This window comes from Equus caballus, chromosome 10 (genome assembly GCF_041296265.1).
Source record: "Equus caballus isolate H_3958 breed thoroughbred chromosome 10, TB-T2T, whole genome shotgun sequence".
NCBI lineage: Eukaryota > Metazoa > Chordata > Mammalia > Perissodactyla > Equidae > Equus > Equus caballus.
This window is the reverse complement of record NC_091693.1, coordinates 83,551,347-83,567,254: the sequence shown is the minus strand read 5'-3', so window position 1 is coordinate 83,567,254 and position 15,908 is coordinate 83,551,347. Positions and strand designations below refer to the sequence as shown.

Sequence of the window (15,908 nt, the reverse complement as noted above, 5' to 3'; positions counted from 1 at the left end):
CTCAAAATGTGTTTGTTTGTTTGTTTTTACCATGCCCTAGGGAGCAATAAGAGATGGAGAGGGAGGAATTTTAATATAAAATTTACATTCCTCTTCCTCAACTCTGCCTCCCTCGTTGTTTCTCACTGCTGTTGCTGCTTCAAAATCGTCTAGGTTGCCTACCATCATTAAAACCTTCTGGCTAATTAGTTTTTCAGTCTTTAAAATTTAAGGATTCTGTAGCTTTAAAAGCTTTTTTTTTTAAACTTGAGATATCTAAGGCAGTTGTTTTTCTAATTTTCTGTAGTCACAGGATCCTTTCCAGTGCATTCTTAAATGGATCTCCAAATAGCAAGTCAAAGCAAAGCTGCTATAGTTGAGGGGTGAAGTGGGGACCCAGAGAGGCCCTTCCCCCCACCATCTACAGTAAGGCAAAGTGGCAGGGCAAATTAAGGCTTTATAGGTGAAAAATCAGGGTGAACACATTAGTTATATAACTTTTAGAATTGGAAGAGACTTGAGGTATTGTCCTTTGTAGGGTGAATGTGTCTGTCATGCTCACAATGAATAGTAGAGCTGGAGATAGGCCAAGTTCCTCCATCTCCCAGTAGAATCTTTCCTATACTCTCCTATGATAATAACCTAAGAAATACTTTCTCATGGAACATTAGTATGGCCTTAGAATGATGATGGCACTTCAGGCGTGAGTGGAACCTTCTGGAAATAAGGTGAGGGTATGTATACTGTGATTCACGGAGCAGGAGCCCAAAGTGAGGGGTAGGTGCATGCTTAGGAGGTAGTCCGTTAGTATCAGTCTCTGTTCCCTCCTCCGTCCTCATTCCATGCCTTATTGCAATTCGCTGATTAGGGTTTAAAATGGCACAATGAATTATGCAAAAGCTGTTTCTGCAGGAGGGGCTGTCTTGCAGCCCTAATGCAGCGCAGATGGAAAGATCCTCTTTTAATCATTGTTCTCACAATTCTTGGAAGCTTTTTGAGGAATAAGCACTCAGAAGTGGAAGTGAATGGCCTTCCACAGTAAATGAATTCCTTCTGCAGAGAGGAACTGAAATGTATTTATGATGCAGATGGTTGCCCTGTGTTTGAATGCTCGTCCTTGTCATTTGAGAGCCATGCTTAGAAGCAGAGAAAATATCTCTTGAAATACTTGGGTTTTAGATGGTTCCACTGGAGAAATTACTTCTGCCCAGGCTGGCCCAACATGTATTATTATTTTTCTTCAGAAATGATGATGAATATTTAAATGCCAATTCACTCCAATCATGAAAATATGCAAATTACCTCTCTTTCTCTGATCCTTACTTACTACTGAAGAGACTGAATTAGTTAGCATCCCCTTAATTTTATTAGCATAATATTAATGCAAATGATCAGCAAAGGCTTTTTGAAAAAGAAAGCAGAACCATAGAAAGCAATTAATAACAGGGCTCACTTCCTCAGTGAGGAAGAAAAAACATTGTGATTAGGTTTCTAACTTTGGTGTGTGTGCCAAGGACCACCCACGTGGGCCTGAACAGGTACTTGTTTCTAAAATCAACATCAGCTTGAAGGTTTCACTTGTAGAGCAAGAGCCAATCTGAAAAACACCCAAAAGGAAAATTTCAGAACAAGGATGATATGCGGTTACCTGTAGCTAGTTCTTCATGAGTCCGATGCTATTAATAATGTGTACTAATGAGTATATTTGTAAGACACTCCTTTTTAAAGCCTAGGAGGGAAAAGTAAAGGAATGATATTCATTGGCCCATTCAAGGTATGATACAGGACTGACTTAAAACTATTCCCAGCAAAAGGGTTAATATAAAGAGGACACTGATTAATTCTTTATTTGCTCAGAGGAAATGGGCTTAAATTAGAGGGAAGTAAAGTTGAATCAAATAACAGGAAGACATTGTTGGCTCTGGGGAGGGCTTTATAAAATTAGAATGAGGTATAGCAAGAGACTGGAATCTCCCTTATTACCTCCTCTTACTGTGCTACAAACGTTTTTTACACGTTCTGGCATCTGCATCTACCTCTGTTTAACTGGAAGTGAGCGTGGCAGCACACACTGTCTGTACCTCTCATCCAGTGTGAAGCCCTGGATTGTTGTTTTCCTACATGGTTTATCTCCTCTATTAGAATGTGGACTCTCCGGAGTCAGAGGTAAAGCCCTGTGCTTCTTTGGACTTTGGACATCAGCATGTGTAGTTCCTTGCAATTAATGAGGAGTCACTATTTGTTGAATGAATGTATGAATCACAACTTAGTTAATCTGTTTACTATTAACAAGCAAGAACCCAATCTCTATAGCATCACTCCACCAACATATTGAAGTATCGATTTCATTCCAATTCCACTGTTGTTTCCAGTGTCCACTTCATTACCTGAAATGGAAGGTATAGTTCGTTATGTGGGTTAACTTTATTGTCAAACCACAACCACAATGATTTTTGAAAATAAAGCTTAAATCTGGAATTCCAACCAATATCCATAATGAAGACCAATGAATAAATGTCGCATTGTTGTTCACTGAAACTTTCTATTCACAAAACTATTAGATTAAGAAATTAACATTCCTGCATTAGATTGGTTAGCATATGCTTAGAGTTTCACAAATATTTCTTCTAAAAGCTGTGCATTTTGCTTTATAGAACCAGCTTCAGCAAATAACTAAAGTTCTTTATGAGGTGGGAACCCTTAAGAGTTGGCTCTCAAACACTTGAGTTAAAAAAAAATAAAAACAACGGAACAAAGTTCTTAGTCTTAGATCTTGACCATAGAGTATATGACAACTTAGGTCTTTCTGAAGACTTAGCGCAGCATGATAGTAAAGGAAGTTCATCTTTGATGCCTTCATACACTTTGACTGTGGCTTTGGTGCCCACTACACAAATACTGCCTTCTGCCCTGGGGGACACTACATCCTCCAGTCCTTTCTTCTCCTCTTGGAACCTAGACTCTATTCTGGTCTCTAGAGGCTCTGTTCCCTATTCAGTAGCCCACTGGCTAATCTCTTCTGCACTGTTAACTTCCTGAAACAACAGTTCTTTCTTCCACCTCTTTTTCCTGGCAAGGAGAGGCATGGGTGCGCGACCTGGCTGGGATGTGAGGTCGTGGGAGCCTTGGCCAGTGCTTTATGGAGCTCAGGAAGGCGATCCAGCAGTGACCTTTTGGAAAAAAAATAGAAATAATCAGTCTGGCTTGTTTCTTTGTGGGGAATGGGCAGAAAGGAGACTCCAGATATGGAGCAATGGGGAAAGTAGAGGAGAGCAAGAAGGATGGAAGACTAGGGATGGAAATCCTTGAGTTGGACATGGAGTAAGCATCAGCTTTTACTGAGTGCCAACAGCCTTGGCTGTGACTAGGGAGAGAACTCTCAAGGGCATTAACTTCTTGTGGACTTCTTAGCCTGTCTCAGATTCCCAGGTGGAATGGCATTTTGGAACCAGATGCCATATTGCTTTTGGTTAAGTGGGAATTTTGCTGCCCCATTAAGGCAAGAGGTAAACAGTAGGCTAACAGAAGACTGGTGAAGAGCTAGAGACTTAGGATTCCTAAGATGACAAGAATAAAAATTAAACTAGGACAGGTTCATAAACTTCCTGTTTGGGGAATTTAATCCTCCCAGAATTTGATGTGCCTGTAGGTGGCATTTACCAGAGCTTGGTGTGCCCATAACTATGCTAGATGATAAGGTAATGCTAAGGAATAGCATTCGTTGTGTTTTATCATTAAACTCCTTTTTCTTTACCTTCTGCATTTCCTCCCTCACCCCCTGCAGGTTCCTGTAATTCCTTCCTGTAAAACCCTTGCCCATCCCTCATGGTCACATTAGGTCTCACTGCACTCTGAGCCCTGTTCCTGTCCTCTAAAACGAGCTCAGTGGTGTTTACTGAGAACACTTGTTTTTGTGGGATTTCTGTTTTGTTTTCTTTTTTCCTTCAAATGTTGAGCTTCAAGTTCCCACCCTCAAGCAGTACTTGACAACTGGAAACTGCCTTTGGATCCCCATGTTCTTATTTTATGTTTCATGCATCTTTTAGGCTACTTGCATTCACACCTATCTTGTGTTGAGTCAGCACAGATTCTAAAACATACTAAGAAAAAAGTAGGCTTAGATAATCTCATTTAAAAAGGGAAAAGTTGCCCTGTAATATTCACATAGTCTACTCTGTAACTGACTGCCGCAGACGCTTAGTGGAGAACACATGGATGAATTGTTTCTAAGCTTGGCTAAATTATTTGATTAGCTGGAAATTATTTCTCCACCCTCTCCATCTCCTCAATAGAGCTGACTTTTAGCACCTGGCTTATAAAAATACTTCCTGGCCTTCAGTACTTACGGGGCAAGCATTATTTGAAGGTCATTTGTAGCTATCTGTGAAATTACACTGCAGCCTAAGTGGAGTAGCTTTCTTTTTCCCTCTCCAGGCATCTGCCACGCTGTTGCTGCTCTTTGCAGTTGTTCTACTCTTACTATTCACCAGCATTACTTTGAAAGAATGTATGAATATCCTCTTCCTTTTCATGGTGTAACATAAACACAGATAGCCTTGCACTTTCACAATTTTCTTCTGGTGTCCGGCCTTCCTTCTGCTGGCCGGTGGAAGGGTGGTTTTTACCCCTATAGCCCCACTGAGATATGAGATGGTTGCTCTACCTTGTTGCAATAAATAATCACAGAGAACCAAGAAGAGTTTAATAATAATGCCCACATCTCTTCCATAATATACCCATGTATTTAGCTCTAGTTAGTATCAAAGAGGTTTTCGGGGATTTTTTGTTTTTTTTTTTGAGGAAGATTGGCCCCGAGCTAACATCTGTTGCCCATCTTCCTCTTTTTGCTTGAGGGAGATTGTTGCTGAGCTAACATCTGTGACAGTCTTTCTCCATTTTGTGTGTGGGATGCCACCACAGCGTGGCTTGATGAATGGTGCATAGGTCTGTGCCTGGGTTCTAAAACTGTTAACTCTGGGCCACCAAAGTGGAGTTTGCATACTTAACCACTGTGCCACCAGGTTAGACCCTTGAACGGTTTTTTAAAATCTAGCTTTGTCTTGTGTTCATGTTTTTATTAGCATTGGAAAGTTGATGTTAATATGTATGTAAAAGTGTTATGAAGGGCTACAGTTTTGCCACAGGCAATAAGGAAAACCAATATTATATTTAATTCTATTCCATCATTAAATTTGAAAATATTAATGTGTGAAGTTTTGTGTTATATCAACAGATATTTTCTTAGTACTTGTGCAATGGCAGGCATTATGAATCAGTAGCAACCAACTTCATGAACTGGAGGGGGATATCAGAAAATTGTAATTTGTCAAATTGTGGTCAGTCAGCACCAAGAATAAAATTCCTGGCCAACAGTTAAACGTCTCTCCTGGATCCCAGATCTCAAAGTGCATTGTTGAGTCTTGTGTGCGAGAGACTTGCACATTAGTGTAAATGTATCTGTGTGTATCAATGTGTGTTTAAGTCACGTTGGTAAACTGTAATGAGGAGATTCTGAGCTAATAGAAGGCATGGTGGGGCCTTTTGAATGATGAGTTCAAGAATATCAGGGAAGAGGGAAGACTTTTGATCTTCATTGGTGAATCTTTGTCTTCATTTCACCTCTGAAAATGCACTGAAAACTTGATGGATTCCTCAGAAAGAAAAGAGGAGTGCGGCTTTGAAACGGAAGAGGCAAAACGTTTGATTTACCCAGAGCAATAAGAACAAATGGATAAAAGGTTGATGAAAATTTTGGACTCTGAGAACTACCTTTGAAGCCACATGACTGTTGTGAAACAGGAACCAGGTATTAGACAGTTGTGGTGAGGTGACTGGACTCCATCTCAGGGAAGAACAGCCTTAATAATGGACCTGTGAAAGGGCTTCAGGCAAACCCAGGACTGTGAGAAACAGACCAGGGAGAGGGAGGGATCCCCAGATGGGCTATGGAGGTGACCTCAAATTACTGGTCTCAATCTACAGAAATGATGGGTTGAGCGGGCATGGGGTAGAGGTGAATGGGTAGCAGGGCAGCCAGAGGGGAAGTGAAATTCTTACTGAGGAAGGAATGGTGAACCGCAGCAGGGCCTGGAGCGTGTTAGAGACAAGCTAAAGCAGAGGTCATGACCCGGGGGCCTGTGCTGGAGAATTGTCTAGGCCGCTAGTTCAGTGAGGAATTGGGAAGTTCCACCCATACCTAGTGTTAGTGTCCTTTATATTCTATCTCATGATGAAGATTTGAACAGCTTGCTCGAACAGACATCTCTGATAAGGTGCCCCACATATAGTAGACATTCAACCAATATTTTGAAATGTCTTTTAGAGATAGAATTGACAGGATGGAACCAGGGAATGTATGCTTAACAAACTGAAAGCCAGTGCTTGTTTGTGACTAATCTTAAGTACAGTCTGATGTGAAATCAGCGTTTTCTTTTGTGTATTTCTATTCCCTCATAAGGAAGCCTACTCTCAGACTAAACACGTAAGAGTTACAGAGACATAGAACAATGACCTGTTAATTGCCTTTTAGAGTTTCCTGATGACTGATTCCTTTACTGTCTATTTCTCATGTCCTGGTCTTATTCCTTTGTAGTTTTGTGCGGTTAAATAAAGAAGATGTTAGAAATTAAAAGGAGGTTGGTTTAGAGGCAGCAATAATTCAGTAATTAATAATTGAAGAATTCACAATCATCTGCTGTGTGAGCAGTTTGCTGAACCCAATGATACCCAGGTTTAAAAAACCACAGATATTTGCCCCAAGGAACACACAGCATAGTCGAGAGATGCAGCAGAGCGTCACGGTGCAGGATGTGGTAAAGGCTGTGGGGAGACTGAAGAAGCGAGGAAATGTCTTTCTTTATTCCAACCCCCAGGGGAAAGGGAGCAAGATATAAAATTGAGTAATGGCCACTGGAAAACAAATCCAACCGGAGAGCCTATGCTCAGAATGCAAAGTGGCTGCTGATATTTAATCTCCAGGTGCCTCTTCAACTAACCAGGACAAGAAAAGGAAAGAGTTTTGGAGATGAAGTTGCAGGTACAGGATGTCAGGTGGATGCAAGACATGGTGACAGATAATTGAGTGATGTGTATATGCAAACTCAGTTTGGTATGCTCTGAACCAGTGTTCCAGGATCTTGATCTTTTATGTCAGAGCCCCACTGCCGATTCCTCCACCCTCGTCTTGGAAGATGATTTTCACATTAAGACCCCCTGGCTCCCATCTGACTACTTGTTGAATGGTCTCTCCAATTGAGGAAGAAAAACTGCTTCCTGAGAGAGATTTGGGGAGCTCAGAAACAAAGAGGATCTCACTGCTACCCAGAGCCACAGCTCTAAATGGCAAGACCTATGCTGGTGGCCAGTGATAGCCCATAATTGCCCCTTTTGTGCTCTGTGTCTGTATCGAAAAGGGAAGGGAGTATTTCCAGCTTGTCTTGGCTGCCTCCTGACTCTTCCACATGCCTTGCTGTCTTGCGCCTTTTCTCCTTTCTTGCTGCTAGACCTGGTGGTGGTCACTGCCTGTATCCCCATTCTTTTAGTGATGTTCGCATATGAATCGGTTTCGCCATAGTTTCCTGTAAAAATGGATAAAGTGAAGTTTTCAAAGCTAGCCCTCAACAGTGTCACCACCAATGGGCTTCTCTTCTCAGTTTTGCTTAGGCAATGTTGGGTAAATACAGGATAATCAGTTTATTTGCTCATTGCTTTGCTGTGTGTCAAAATTGGGTGGACACTCTGCGAAGACTGCAACGTGCTATTCAGTGATGTTCAGTGACTTTATTTATTTTTTAAGGAAGATTAGCCCTGAGCTAACATCTGCCACCAATCCTGCTCTTTTTGCTGAGGAAGACTGGCCCTGAGATAACATCCATGCCCATCTTCCTCTATTTTATACGTGGGACACCTGCCATAGCATGGCTTGACAAGCAGTACTGGGTCCATGCCCAGGATCCGAACCGGTGAACCCCAGGCCCCGAAGTGGAGCACATGAACTTAACCACTGTGCAACCGGGCTGGCCCCTAAGTGACTTTATTTTTAAAGAAAGAGAAAGCTGAAAGAAATGAGTAAATTTTATTTTCCCCCCAAATGAAAGGGGTAATATATGCAAAAAATAAAAGTATGTTTACTTGAATTGTGAAAGTTAATATATTTTTAAAACTGTAGCAGGTGGGTCGTATAGAAGAGATGAGGAATCCTTGCCCTGGGCACGGAAGGCTACCTGGGTGTGAGAAGAGTCCAGGATGGTATTGCTTTATATTCAGCTTCGTGCTGCCTTCAGGCGTTGTCAGTGTTCTTTCTTCCTAGATGTCAGAGCCACTTCTAATAATTACTACTTTCAGCTAAACAATAGTAGGCATTCACTTACAAGGGGAAAAAATGACTTGGGTCATTCATAGGCTGCAGCTCTTCATAATCATTCAAATTCAGTGTATTCTGATGGACAGGGCCATTACAGGGTATTAATAACTTCAGCATCTCATCGTGGCAGTGATTGCTTCTTTAATATCACTGCCAAAATGAAAGAATAATCTACACATCAGAGACACGTTTTTAATTTTTCTTCCAACATAGAGATAATGTAGCTGGGGAAGCAGAGTGAGTTTTGAAAACGCTTAAAACATTTTAAGCGTTTTCAAAACAAAGAAAGCTTTTTAAAAAATGAGTATATTTGAAGTCACACCCCAGCTTGACACTAGCCATATTTTAGAGAAGGCATTGAAGAAGGTTTCTCATGCATTTTAAAGAGGTATGGTTTGATTGTTAAATGCGTTTTTATCTAGATAAGTGTAGTGGTCATTTAAAAACATGAATTATAGACTGCGTTCACAAAATCTCTTTTGGTTTTGCTATGTGCAGTACAAACTCAGAAAGAATGGAGCATCTGATGCAAAAATAAATAAATAAATTCTACCTATGGTAGTTGATTTGGTATAATAAAATGACCACTGAAGAAGAAATGAGGACAGTAATCTTGGTTCTGTCATCACTTTGCTGGATGATTTTGGAGATGACCTAACCCTGGGACCTCATTACCTCATCTAGAAAATGATGGGCTACATTCAAGTCTCTGGGGTCCAATACCATCCTTGAGTTTACTCTTAAATATGGCTTTATCTAAAATATACGTGGTCATTATGGTTGATGATAAGTCATGATCTGAGTAAGAGCTTTCTTTTTTTTGGGTAGGGGGAAGTACATTGAAAACAGAACAAAAATAAACCTTATTTTCTTCTCTTTTATATCTCCCAACCCAGTCACTTCTTTTCCTGCATTGGAAATAAAGGAAGGATAAGGCAAATGAAAGAAAGGGTAGCTTTTTTAGAAAGGTTCTTGTAAGAAAACAAAACTAATAAACGAAACCGAGTCCTAGCATCAAAGGACTTCAAGAAAGCAGACTTTGGATCACAAAATGCCTCTTGAAGGGGCAGAATGAGGAGACGACTGGATATGAAGTGGAGCAACGGGACCCTCGATGGGGTGGGGTACAAAAAGTAGAGAGTGGACCAGATAGGTAAATAAGAGTTCAAAGCAATGTCCTAGTTCCAAATAAATCTGCCTTGAGATGGTCGTAGGAAGAGGTATGGGTGACAAAGGCGCATTAAAGAAAACACACATTTTCAAATGCACTGGCCTAAAGGGGAAGCTTAGAGAGAATTTCTGCCCATTATACATGATGGATAAAAGCAAATGATGAAAGACTTTGGCAAAGCAGAGGTTTTTAAATGATGTTTTTATTCTTTGTCATTGTAGTATAAATTAAATATGGATGTATCATTGGAATAAGTCCCAGTTTTGATGAAAGGCTGTAAAACCGAACTAAAATAAACAAAGAAGTAGGTCAAGAGTCACTAGGAAAGCATGTCTGTTTCTTTCAATAAGGCTTTCTGGAGCGCTGCCCACGGAATCGAAAAGTACTTTTCAGATCCATTAGGAGCTGTTTTTGAGGAATCCTAGAGCAGTGGTTTTCAAAGTGTGGTCGGGGAACACCTAGGGGTCTGCAGACGCCTTCAGGGGTCTAGGAGATGAAAACCATTTTCATAATAACACTAAGACGTTAGTGGCCTTCTTCACTCTCCTCCTCTCATGGGAATACAATGGAGTTTGCCAAAGACCACGTGAGGACGTGCAGTATCAAAAAGATTGCCTGCAGAGGCAGATAGGAGAACCCAGATGTCTTCTCTTAAGACGGACATTAAAGACAGTTTCAAAGATGTAAAACAATGCTACTCGTCTCACTGGTTTTTTTTTTTTATGGAAAATAGAGGTTTTTTTTCCATAAAAATATTAATGTTAAGATGTTTATTATTTTTCTTATTAAATGAATTAGTATTTAAAAATTTTTTTAGTTTTAATTTTTAATAGTGTGTAGATCAGTAGATATCATGCATATAAGCAAAAGCTCTTTGGGGGTCCTTGAAAATTTTTAAGTGTGTAAAGGAGTCCTGAGACCAAAAGGTTTAAGAACAGCTGTCCAAAGGGTAAGTGATTTCTCTGAACCTTAGAAGAGGGCAAAGGTGACCTTATAGGACTATGGGAGGGGGAGTTATCTCTAGTGAGCAGTTGTGCAGGTGTCATCAAGGATGCTGACTTGAATGCCCTCTTCATGGTTACCCATCACGCACATCAGTAGGAATGCCTGTGTGATAACTCATAACAAACAAAGCAGCTCATCTTCTTAGGTATCCTTCCCATTTTATAGACAGGAAAAGTTAGAATTAGAGAAGTGATTTTCCAAAGATCCTAAGAGATAGTTCAGTAGAGCTGGAATTTTTGTCCTTATGACTCCTAGTTCCGAGTGCTCCGTGTGTCTGCTGATTGCCTCGTTCCTAGGATGAGTCCTCAGTCAGCTTGTTTTCTTCTGGCAGACCACAGCACACTGCATGGCAGCCTCCACCTCCCTGTGAAGAATGAATTGTGTCAGACCAGTTTAATATTCTCAATGACAACATAAATAACAGGCATTACTAATACGCTGAAAGCTATCAGTACATTTGAAAGTCACTGAGCAGGTGGAAAAACTATTACAGAAAAATGAGATAAAGTATACCCAGCGAAAATACAAGGAAATGGAGCCCCACTTTTTATAAACACAACATGAGGACATGCTAGTAAGATGAAAAAGAAAGAACATTCCACGAAGGCCCGTAAGGGTCTGAAAGTATTTGCTGGTGATGTCAGTGCCCGTGAAAAAAAGGCAAAATGATCATACTGTGAAGTGTTGGAAAGAGCATGACTTGTGCAGCCAGCTAGAAAGCCACTTCTTTTAGAGAACTGTGTCTAGTTCTGTCGCCATAATTGTAAGAGGTGAGAAGCGTGGCAGTTTTTGAAGAGTGGCCATGGGGAATGACTGGCACATGGGATTCTGGAGTGGAGTGAGGAAGAAGGAACATTTGCCAGTAAGTCGGGGGTGGGGGGCTAGTTGGTAGTTGCCTATGGTGCAAACTGTGTTTCTTTGATTTCAGCACCATGTGTTGGCTTGGATCTTTTGGAAATATAGACTGTTTCTGCTCTGCACTTCATTATGTCGAGCAGATGTTGCTTTTATGTATTTGAACCCAATTCGCAGAATGAGCACGGTATCGTATAACATACTCCTAAAAGCAGAAACACGGAAACTAGTTAACTGGCCTCTTACCAGCACAGTTTTTAGAAGGGCCAGACTTTTAGCCGTTGCCTGTCTGGAGTACAAAAGTAGAGGATATTCTAAGAAGAAAAGAAGTGACATGTTTATTGATGTAAACTGTAATTAAAGAATGTTCGGTTACGTTTTTAGAGAAAATGTAAAATGCATGGCATGGTGACTAAGGTGGGAAGTCTGTCACCACGTCGTTTCCTCCTCCCCTCTCCCCATCCTCTAAGATTTAAAAAAGAAAATGTTTTCTTGCAACATTTACCAGCAATCCCCGCCGACAAAAAAAATCCTCCTTTGCATGACTCAGTGTCTTGAGGTTATCAACAACAAACCTATTCAGCTTTTGAATCTTATTAAAGTCAAAATATTGAGTCAATTCATCAGCACTAAGCGATTAGATTTTTGCTTTATGCATGTTCTGAAGGCAGGGCTTGATACAGAAGGTATATTTACGTAACAATACTGTTGCTCAATGCCCTTGCATTTTTCAGCACATGCTATCTTAATGGAAATTTCCCGGAAAATTCTTGCCAGAATAAACACATTCCTTCAGGAGTGAAAGGCTTAATGTCCTTTTAGTTCAGCTGCACCTCTTTTCTGTGAGCAGATAAACCAAATTATTTGGCATTAGTCATTATACTTCACACATTCCACAGTACTTATTGTGTCTCCCGTGGGGCTGAGGGTTGTAGGAGACAGGAGTAAGGTAGACAGTCTTACATTATAATGAGAGAGAAAACAAAAGCAAGATAGGGCAACTACGTATTTGACGTGAAATAAACCAAAAGCGAATCTGCTGGACAGTCTGTAAACTAGCTTTAGGTCTCCTGGTAAAGCAGGATTAAGGAATATGACCCATGGATAGGTTGGGCTGCTGATCACAGAAATAAAAAAATAATATAACTTATTTTTCGTTTTTAAGATGGAGATAGCTTTCTCATTCACAGTTTAATTTAACAATCAGGAGTGTTAACTGTCAAGTGAGAACACTGACTGTGTCCTGGCCAGCTGGGCTAGAGAAGGGGACCAGGGGGGATACAGCAATGTAAACAGGACGGCTGGGGCAGGGAGGGAGGAAGTGCCCCTTGAATTAAGGTATGGGGGAAGTGAACAATGGACAATGGAGACTGGAGGAAAGAGATCCACACACATGTGTAGACTTCCTTGTGTTGGCCCTGATCATAACACCGCACGTCACCACCCCAGGGTTGCTACTGGGGAGAGAGAATAGCAATTGTTCACTCATTCATGCGACGAGTATTAGTAAAGTGCGTAATCAAGGCAGAGAGAACCATCTTTAAAGGAATAAAACTGGCCTATTAACATGTTACAGTTAAGTAGTTAGCTGCATTGCCTTGATTTGCAGCAATAGGCAATTAAATTCTTTGACTTTTTCTAAGAAACCAGTTGGAATTAAACTGCCGGGGAGGTTTGACCCAAGTTTTGTGACCCTCTTCCTGGTGTGGTATTAAATCGTGCTACTTAAATCATAATGGGAAAGGCCAGTTTAAATGTGAAAATGTTCACACGCTAGTAAAGAATTTTGTTTTATTGCGTTTCTTTTTATTTTCCATATGTGCAGTAAGTGAAACCAATGTAGCAAAGTATTATTTCCTAATGTCCTCTTGGGAGATAAAAGAGCAATTTGAAATTAGAATAACAAAATACGAGTTCACCAATTACTATCCCCATTCAAACTGTATTTTAAAAAAATTATTGTCTATAAAAGGGAAGCACCATAACTGAAACACAGTTTCCTCTTTTAAGTAATTAGGCTTTTCCCCCTTTATCTCAGTATGAACAATAATAAGACAAAAATTTAATATTTCTATTATATATGGGTTTTTATTATAAGGTCCTTTAATTTTAACAGTAGGTGGGATGTGACTTATAAGGAAAAAATATAGTTAACTTGAAGGCATAAAAACGCCTTCATTTATTCAATTTATCCCTGTCTTCATAGATAATATTTTAAATAAATGTTTAAAGTAATTCCTAACTATTTATTCAGAATTGCCAAGAAATGAATTTTCCCAATAAGTGAGGTTTTACCACATTTTAAGTAACAGGTACATTTGTAAGTAGAGGTTAAACATTGCTTTCTAGGGGCCGGCCTGGTGGCATAGTGGTTGAGTTTGTGCGTTCCGCTTCAGTGGCACAGGGTTCGCAGGTTTGGATCCCTGGTGTGGACCTAGCACCACTCTCAAGCCGTGCTGTGGCAGCATCCCCACATAAAATAGAGGGAGGTTGGCACAGATGTCAGCTCAGCGACAATCTTCCTCAAACAAAAAGAGGAAGATTGGCAACAGATGTTAGTAGCTCAGGGCCACTCTTCCTCACACACACACAAAAAAGTGGCTTTCTATAGTAGAATGTGACAGTGAACTTAATATATTATCGTTCTATTTATGTTTTAATTCCAAAGATAAAATGGAAATTCAAATAGTACCTCATTCATTGATTGCAGATATTTTGCAAAATGAGGGTTGACTCAGTTTGGTTTACGAATATAAACGAGAAATATGAAATATTGTGTAAAATTCAATCCCAGTTTAATTAATAGCCTGCAATCAAATTTAACCTATTGCTTCCTAAGAACAAACTTGCAGGTTTAAAGGAATCTTAAAATAATTTAAGAGAGATGGAAATGCAAAAATGATTTATCATATTGCTATTTGTTTTTCATACTTTTCTGTAGAGACTGAAACTCTTGGTTCATTCTACAAGTATATTATAATCAGTAGCATCTCAAGGCAAACCATTTCAAAATACATATCTCTTCGGTTTTATTAAGAACTTGAGTTTCTGGATACCCCAGCTCAGTGCTATGTTATTTTAGAAATTATACTGCTTCCTCATGTACTAAAATGAACCATGTTTTCTTTTGAATTTATAGTCGCAGATGTGGCCAGTACACTATGAACCAGCAAATCACCAAAGTGACGGAAAAACCTCCGTTTGATCGATCCAGTTCTCAGGATTCTATGGATGAAGTATCTATGGAAGACTATTGGACTGAACTAGAAAATATCAAGAAATCTAATGAGAACCGACAAGAAGATCAAGAGGTCGTGGTTGTCAAAGAGCCTGATGGTAATAACTAAAGAAATAAGACTTTTTCTTTTGTAAATGTATTTATGGGAGGTGAACATATGGAAAGGAAGAGGAGAACAAAAAAAAGCTCTTTAAAGTTAGTTCAACCAAAAAAGAAAAGATAATGCCAGTTGCCTTTCAACTTGAAAATTACTTGTTTGTGGTAGATTTATGGACACAGCTGCCAAACATAAGTGGCATGAGTAAATTCACTTAGTCTTAGATATGCCTAGAATCTTGTTGACTAAGCGTACTGTATCAGACAGAATTACACTTGATCTTTGAACTCATCTAGGCTCCCTTCTAATTCCTTCTGGGGTGTCCTAGCCACATGGTCATTTGGCCTCTAGTAAGTATAGATGCTGATGGAAAGCTCACTACTTTGCAGGGATACTGTTTCTCCTTTGGTCTGTCAGCTTGGGTTGTTTTGAGGTTCTTTATTTTATTGATTTATAATCTGCTGTACTCTCCCTTTGACTCACTTGCTGTAATTCTGCCTTTTGGAAGAGCAGAACAAGTCTATTGTATTTTTACACCATAGTCTTTCGAATGTTTCTGGATAGTTATCTTATTCCTAGCCAAGTCCTTCTAGAAAGCAAGAAGATTCACATAAACCAATCCTTGTGGGTGATTTTCAGACCCATCCCAGTCCTGGTCATCTTTTCTTTCAAAGTAGAGTATTGCAGATTGGATGCAATGTCATAGGTTTAGCCAGCTAATCTAAGGGTGCAAATGTGTACAGAGGAAGACGGTATTCACATTTTTAGCCTCCGTGTTTGCTTGTTTCTTGTATTTGGTCCATAATTTCTCTTAAGTCTCTTTTCAGCCATATTTCCCACAGTCTCCACTACTATACTTGATATTCTACAAGAAACACGTAGAAATTTTTTTCCCTTAAATTTCATATTTTTCCTTTTAATCTCTCAAATTCAAGCAGTCACCAAGTCTTTGATGCCCAATTCTGGCATCTATTATATTAGCTTTCTTTCTATGCTTGGTGCCATCCATAAGTTTGCAAGTATGTCTTTGGTTTGTAAGTTGATATAAATGCCAGAAAAGTAAGAGCCACAGTCAGTGTCTAATAACCCACACTAATAATGACCTCCTTTTTAATGGATGACTTCTTAACTAAATGACTTAGCATTGAGTTGTTTAGGCAGCGAAATTGACCTGAATAGGTTTTTCTCCTTTGCTATAACA

The 15,908-nt window shown here is 39.8% G+C and overlaps 1 protein-coding gene across 8 annotated transcripts in view; it reads left to right on the top strand.

Annotated features, from left to right (window-relative positions):
* The window catches only part of ARHGAP18 (Rho GTPase activating protein 18), a 171,741-nt gene that overhangs the window by 99,897 nt on the left and 55,936 nt on the right, over nt 1-15,908 (top strand). For all 8 annotated transcript variants that reach the window (XM_005596918.4, XM_070223766.1, XM_070223769.1 and 5 more), the window contains one exon: nt 14,512-14,708. In XM_005596918.4, the coding sequence (XP_005596975.1) occupies nt 14,512-14,708 (197 nt within the window). The remainder of the gene's footprint in view (nt 1-14,511; nt 14,709-15,908) is intronic.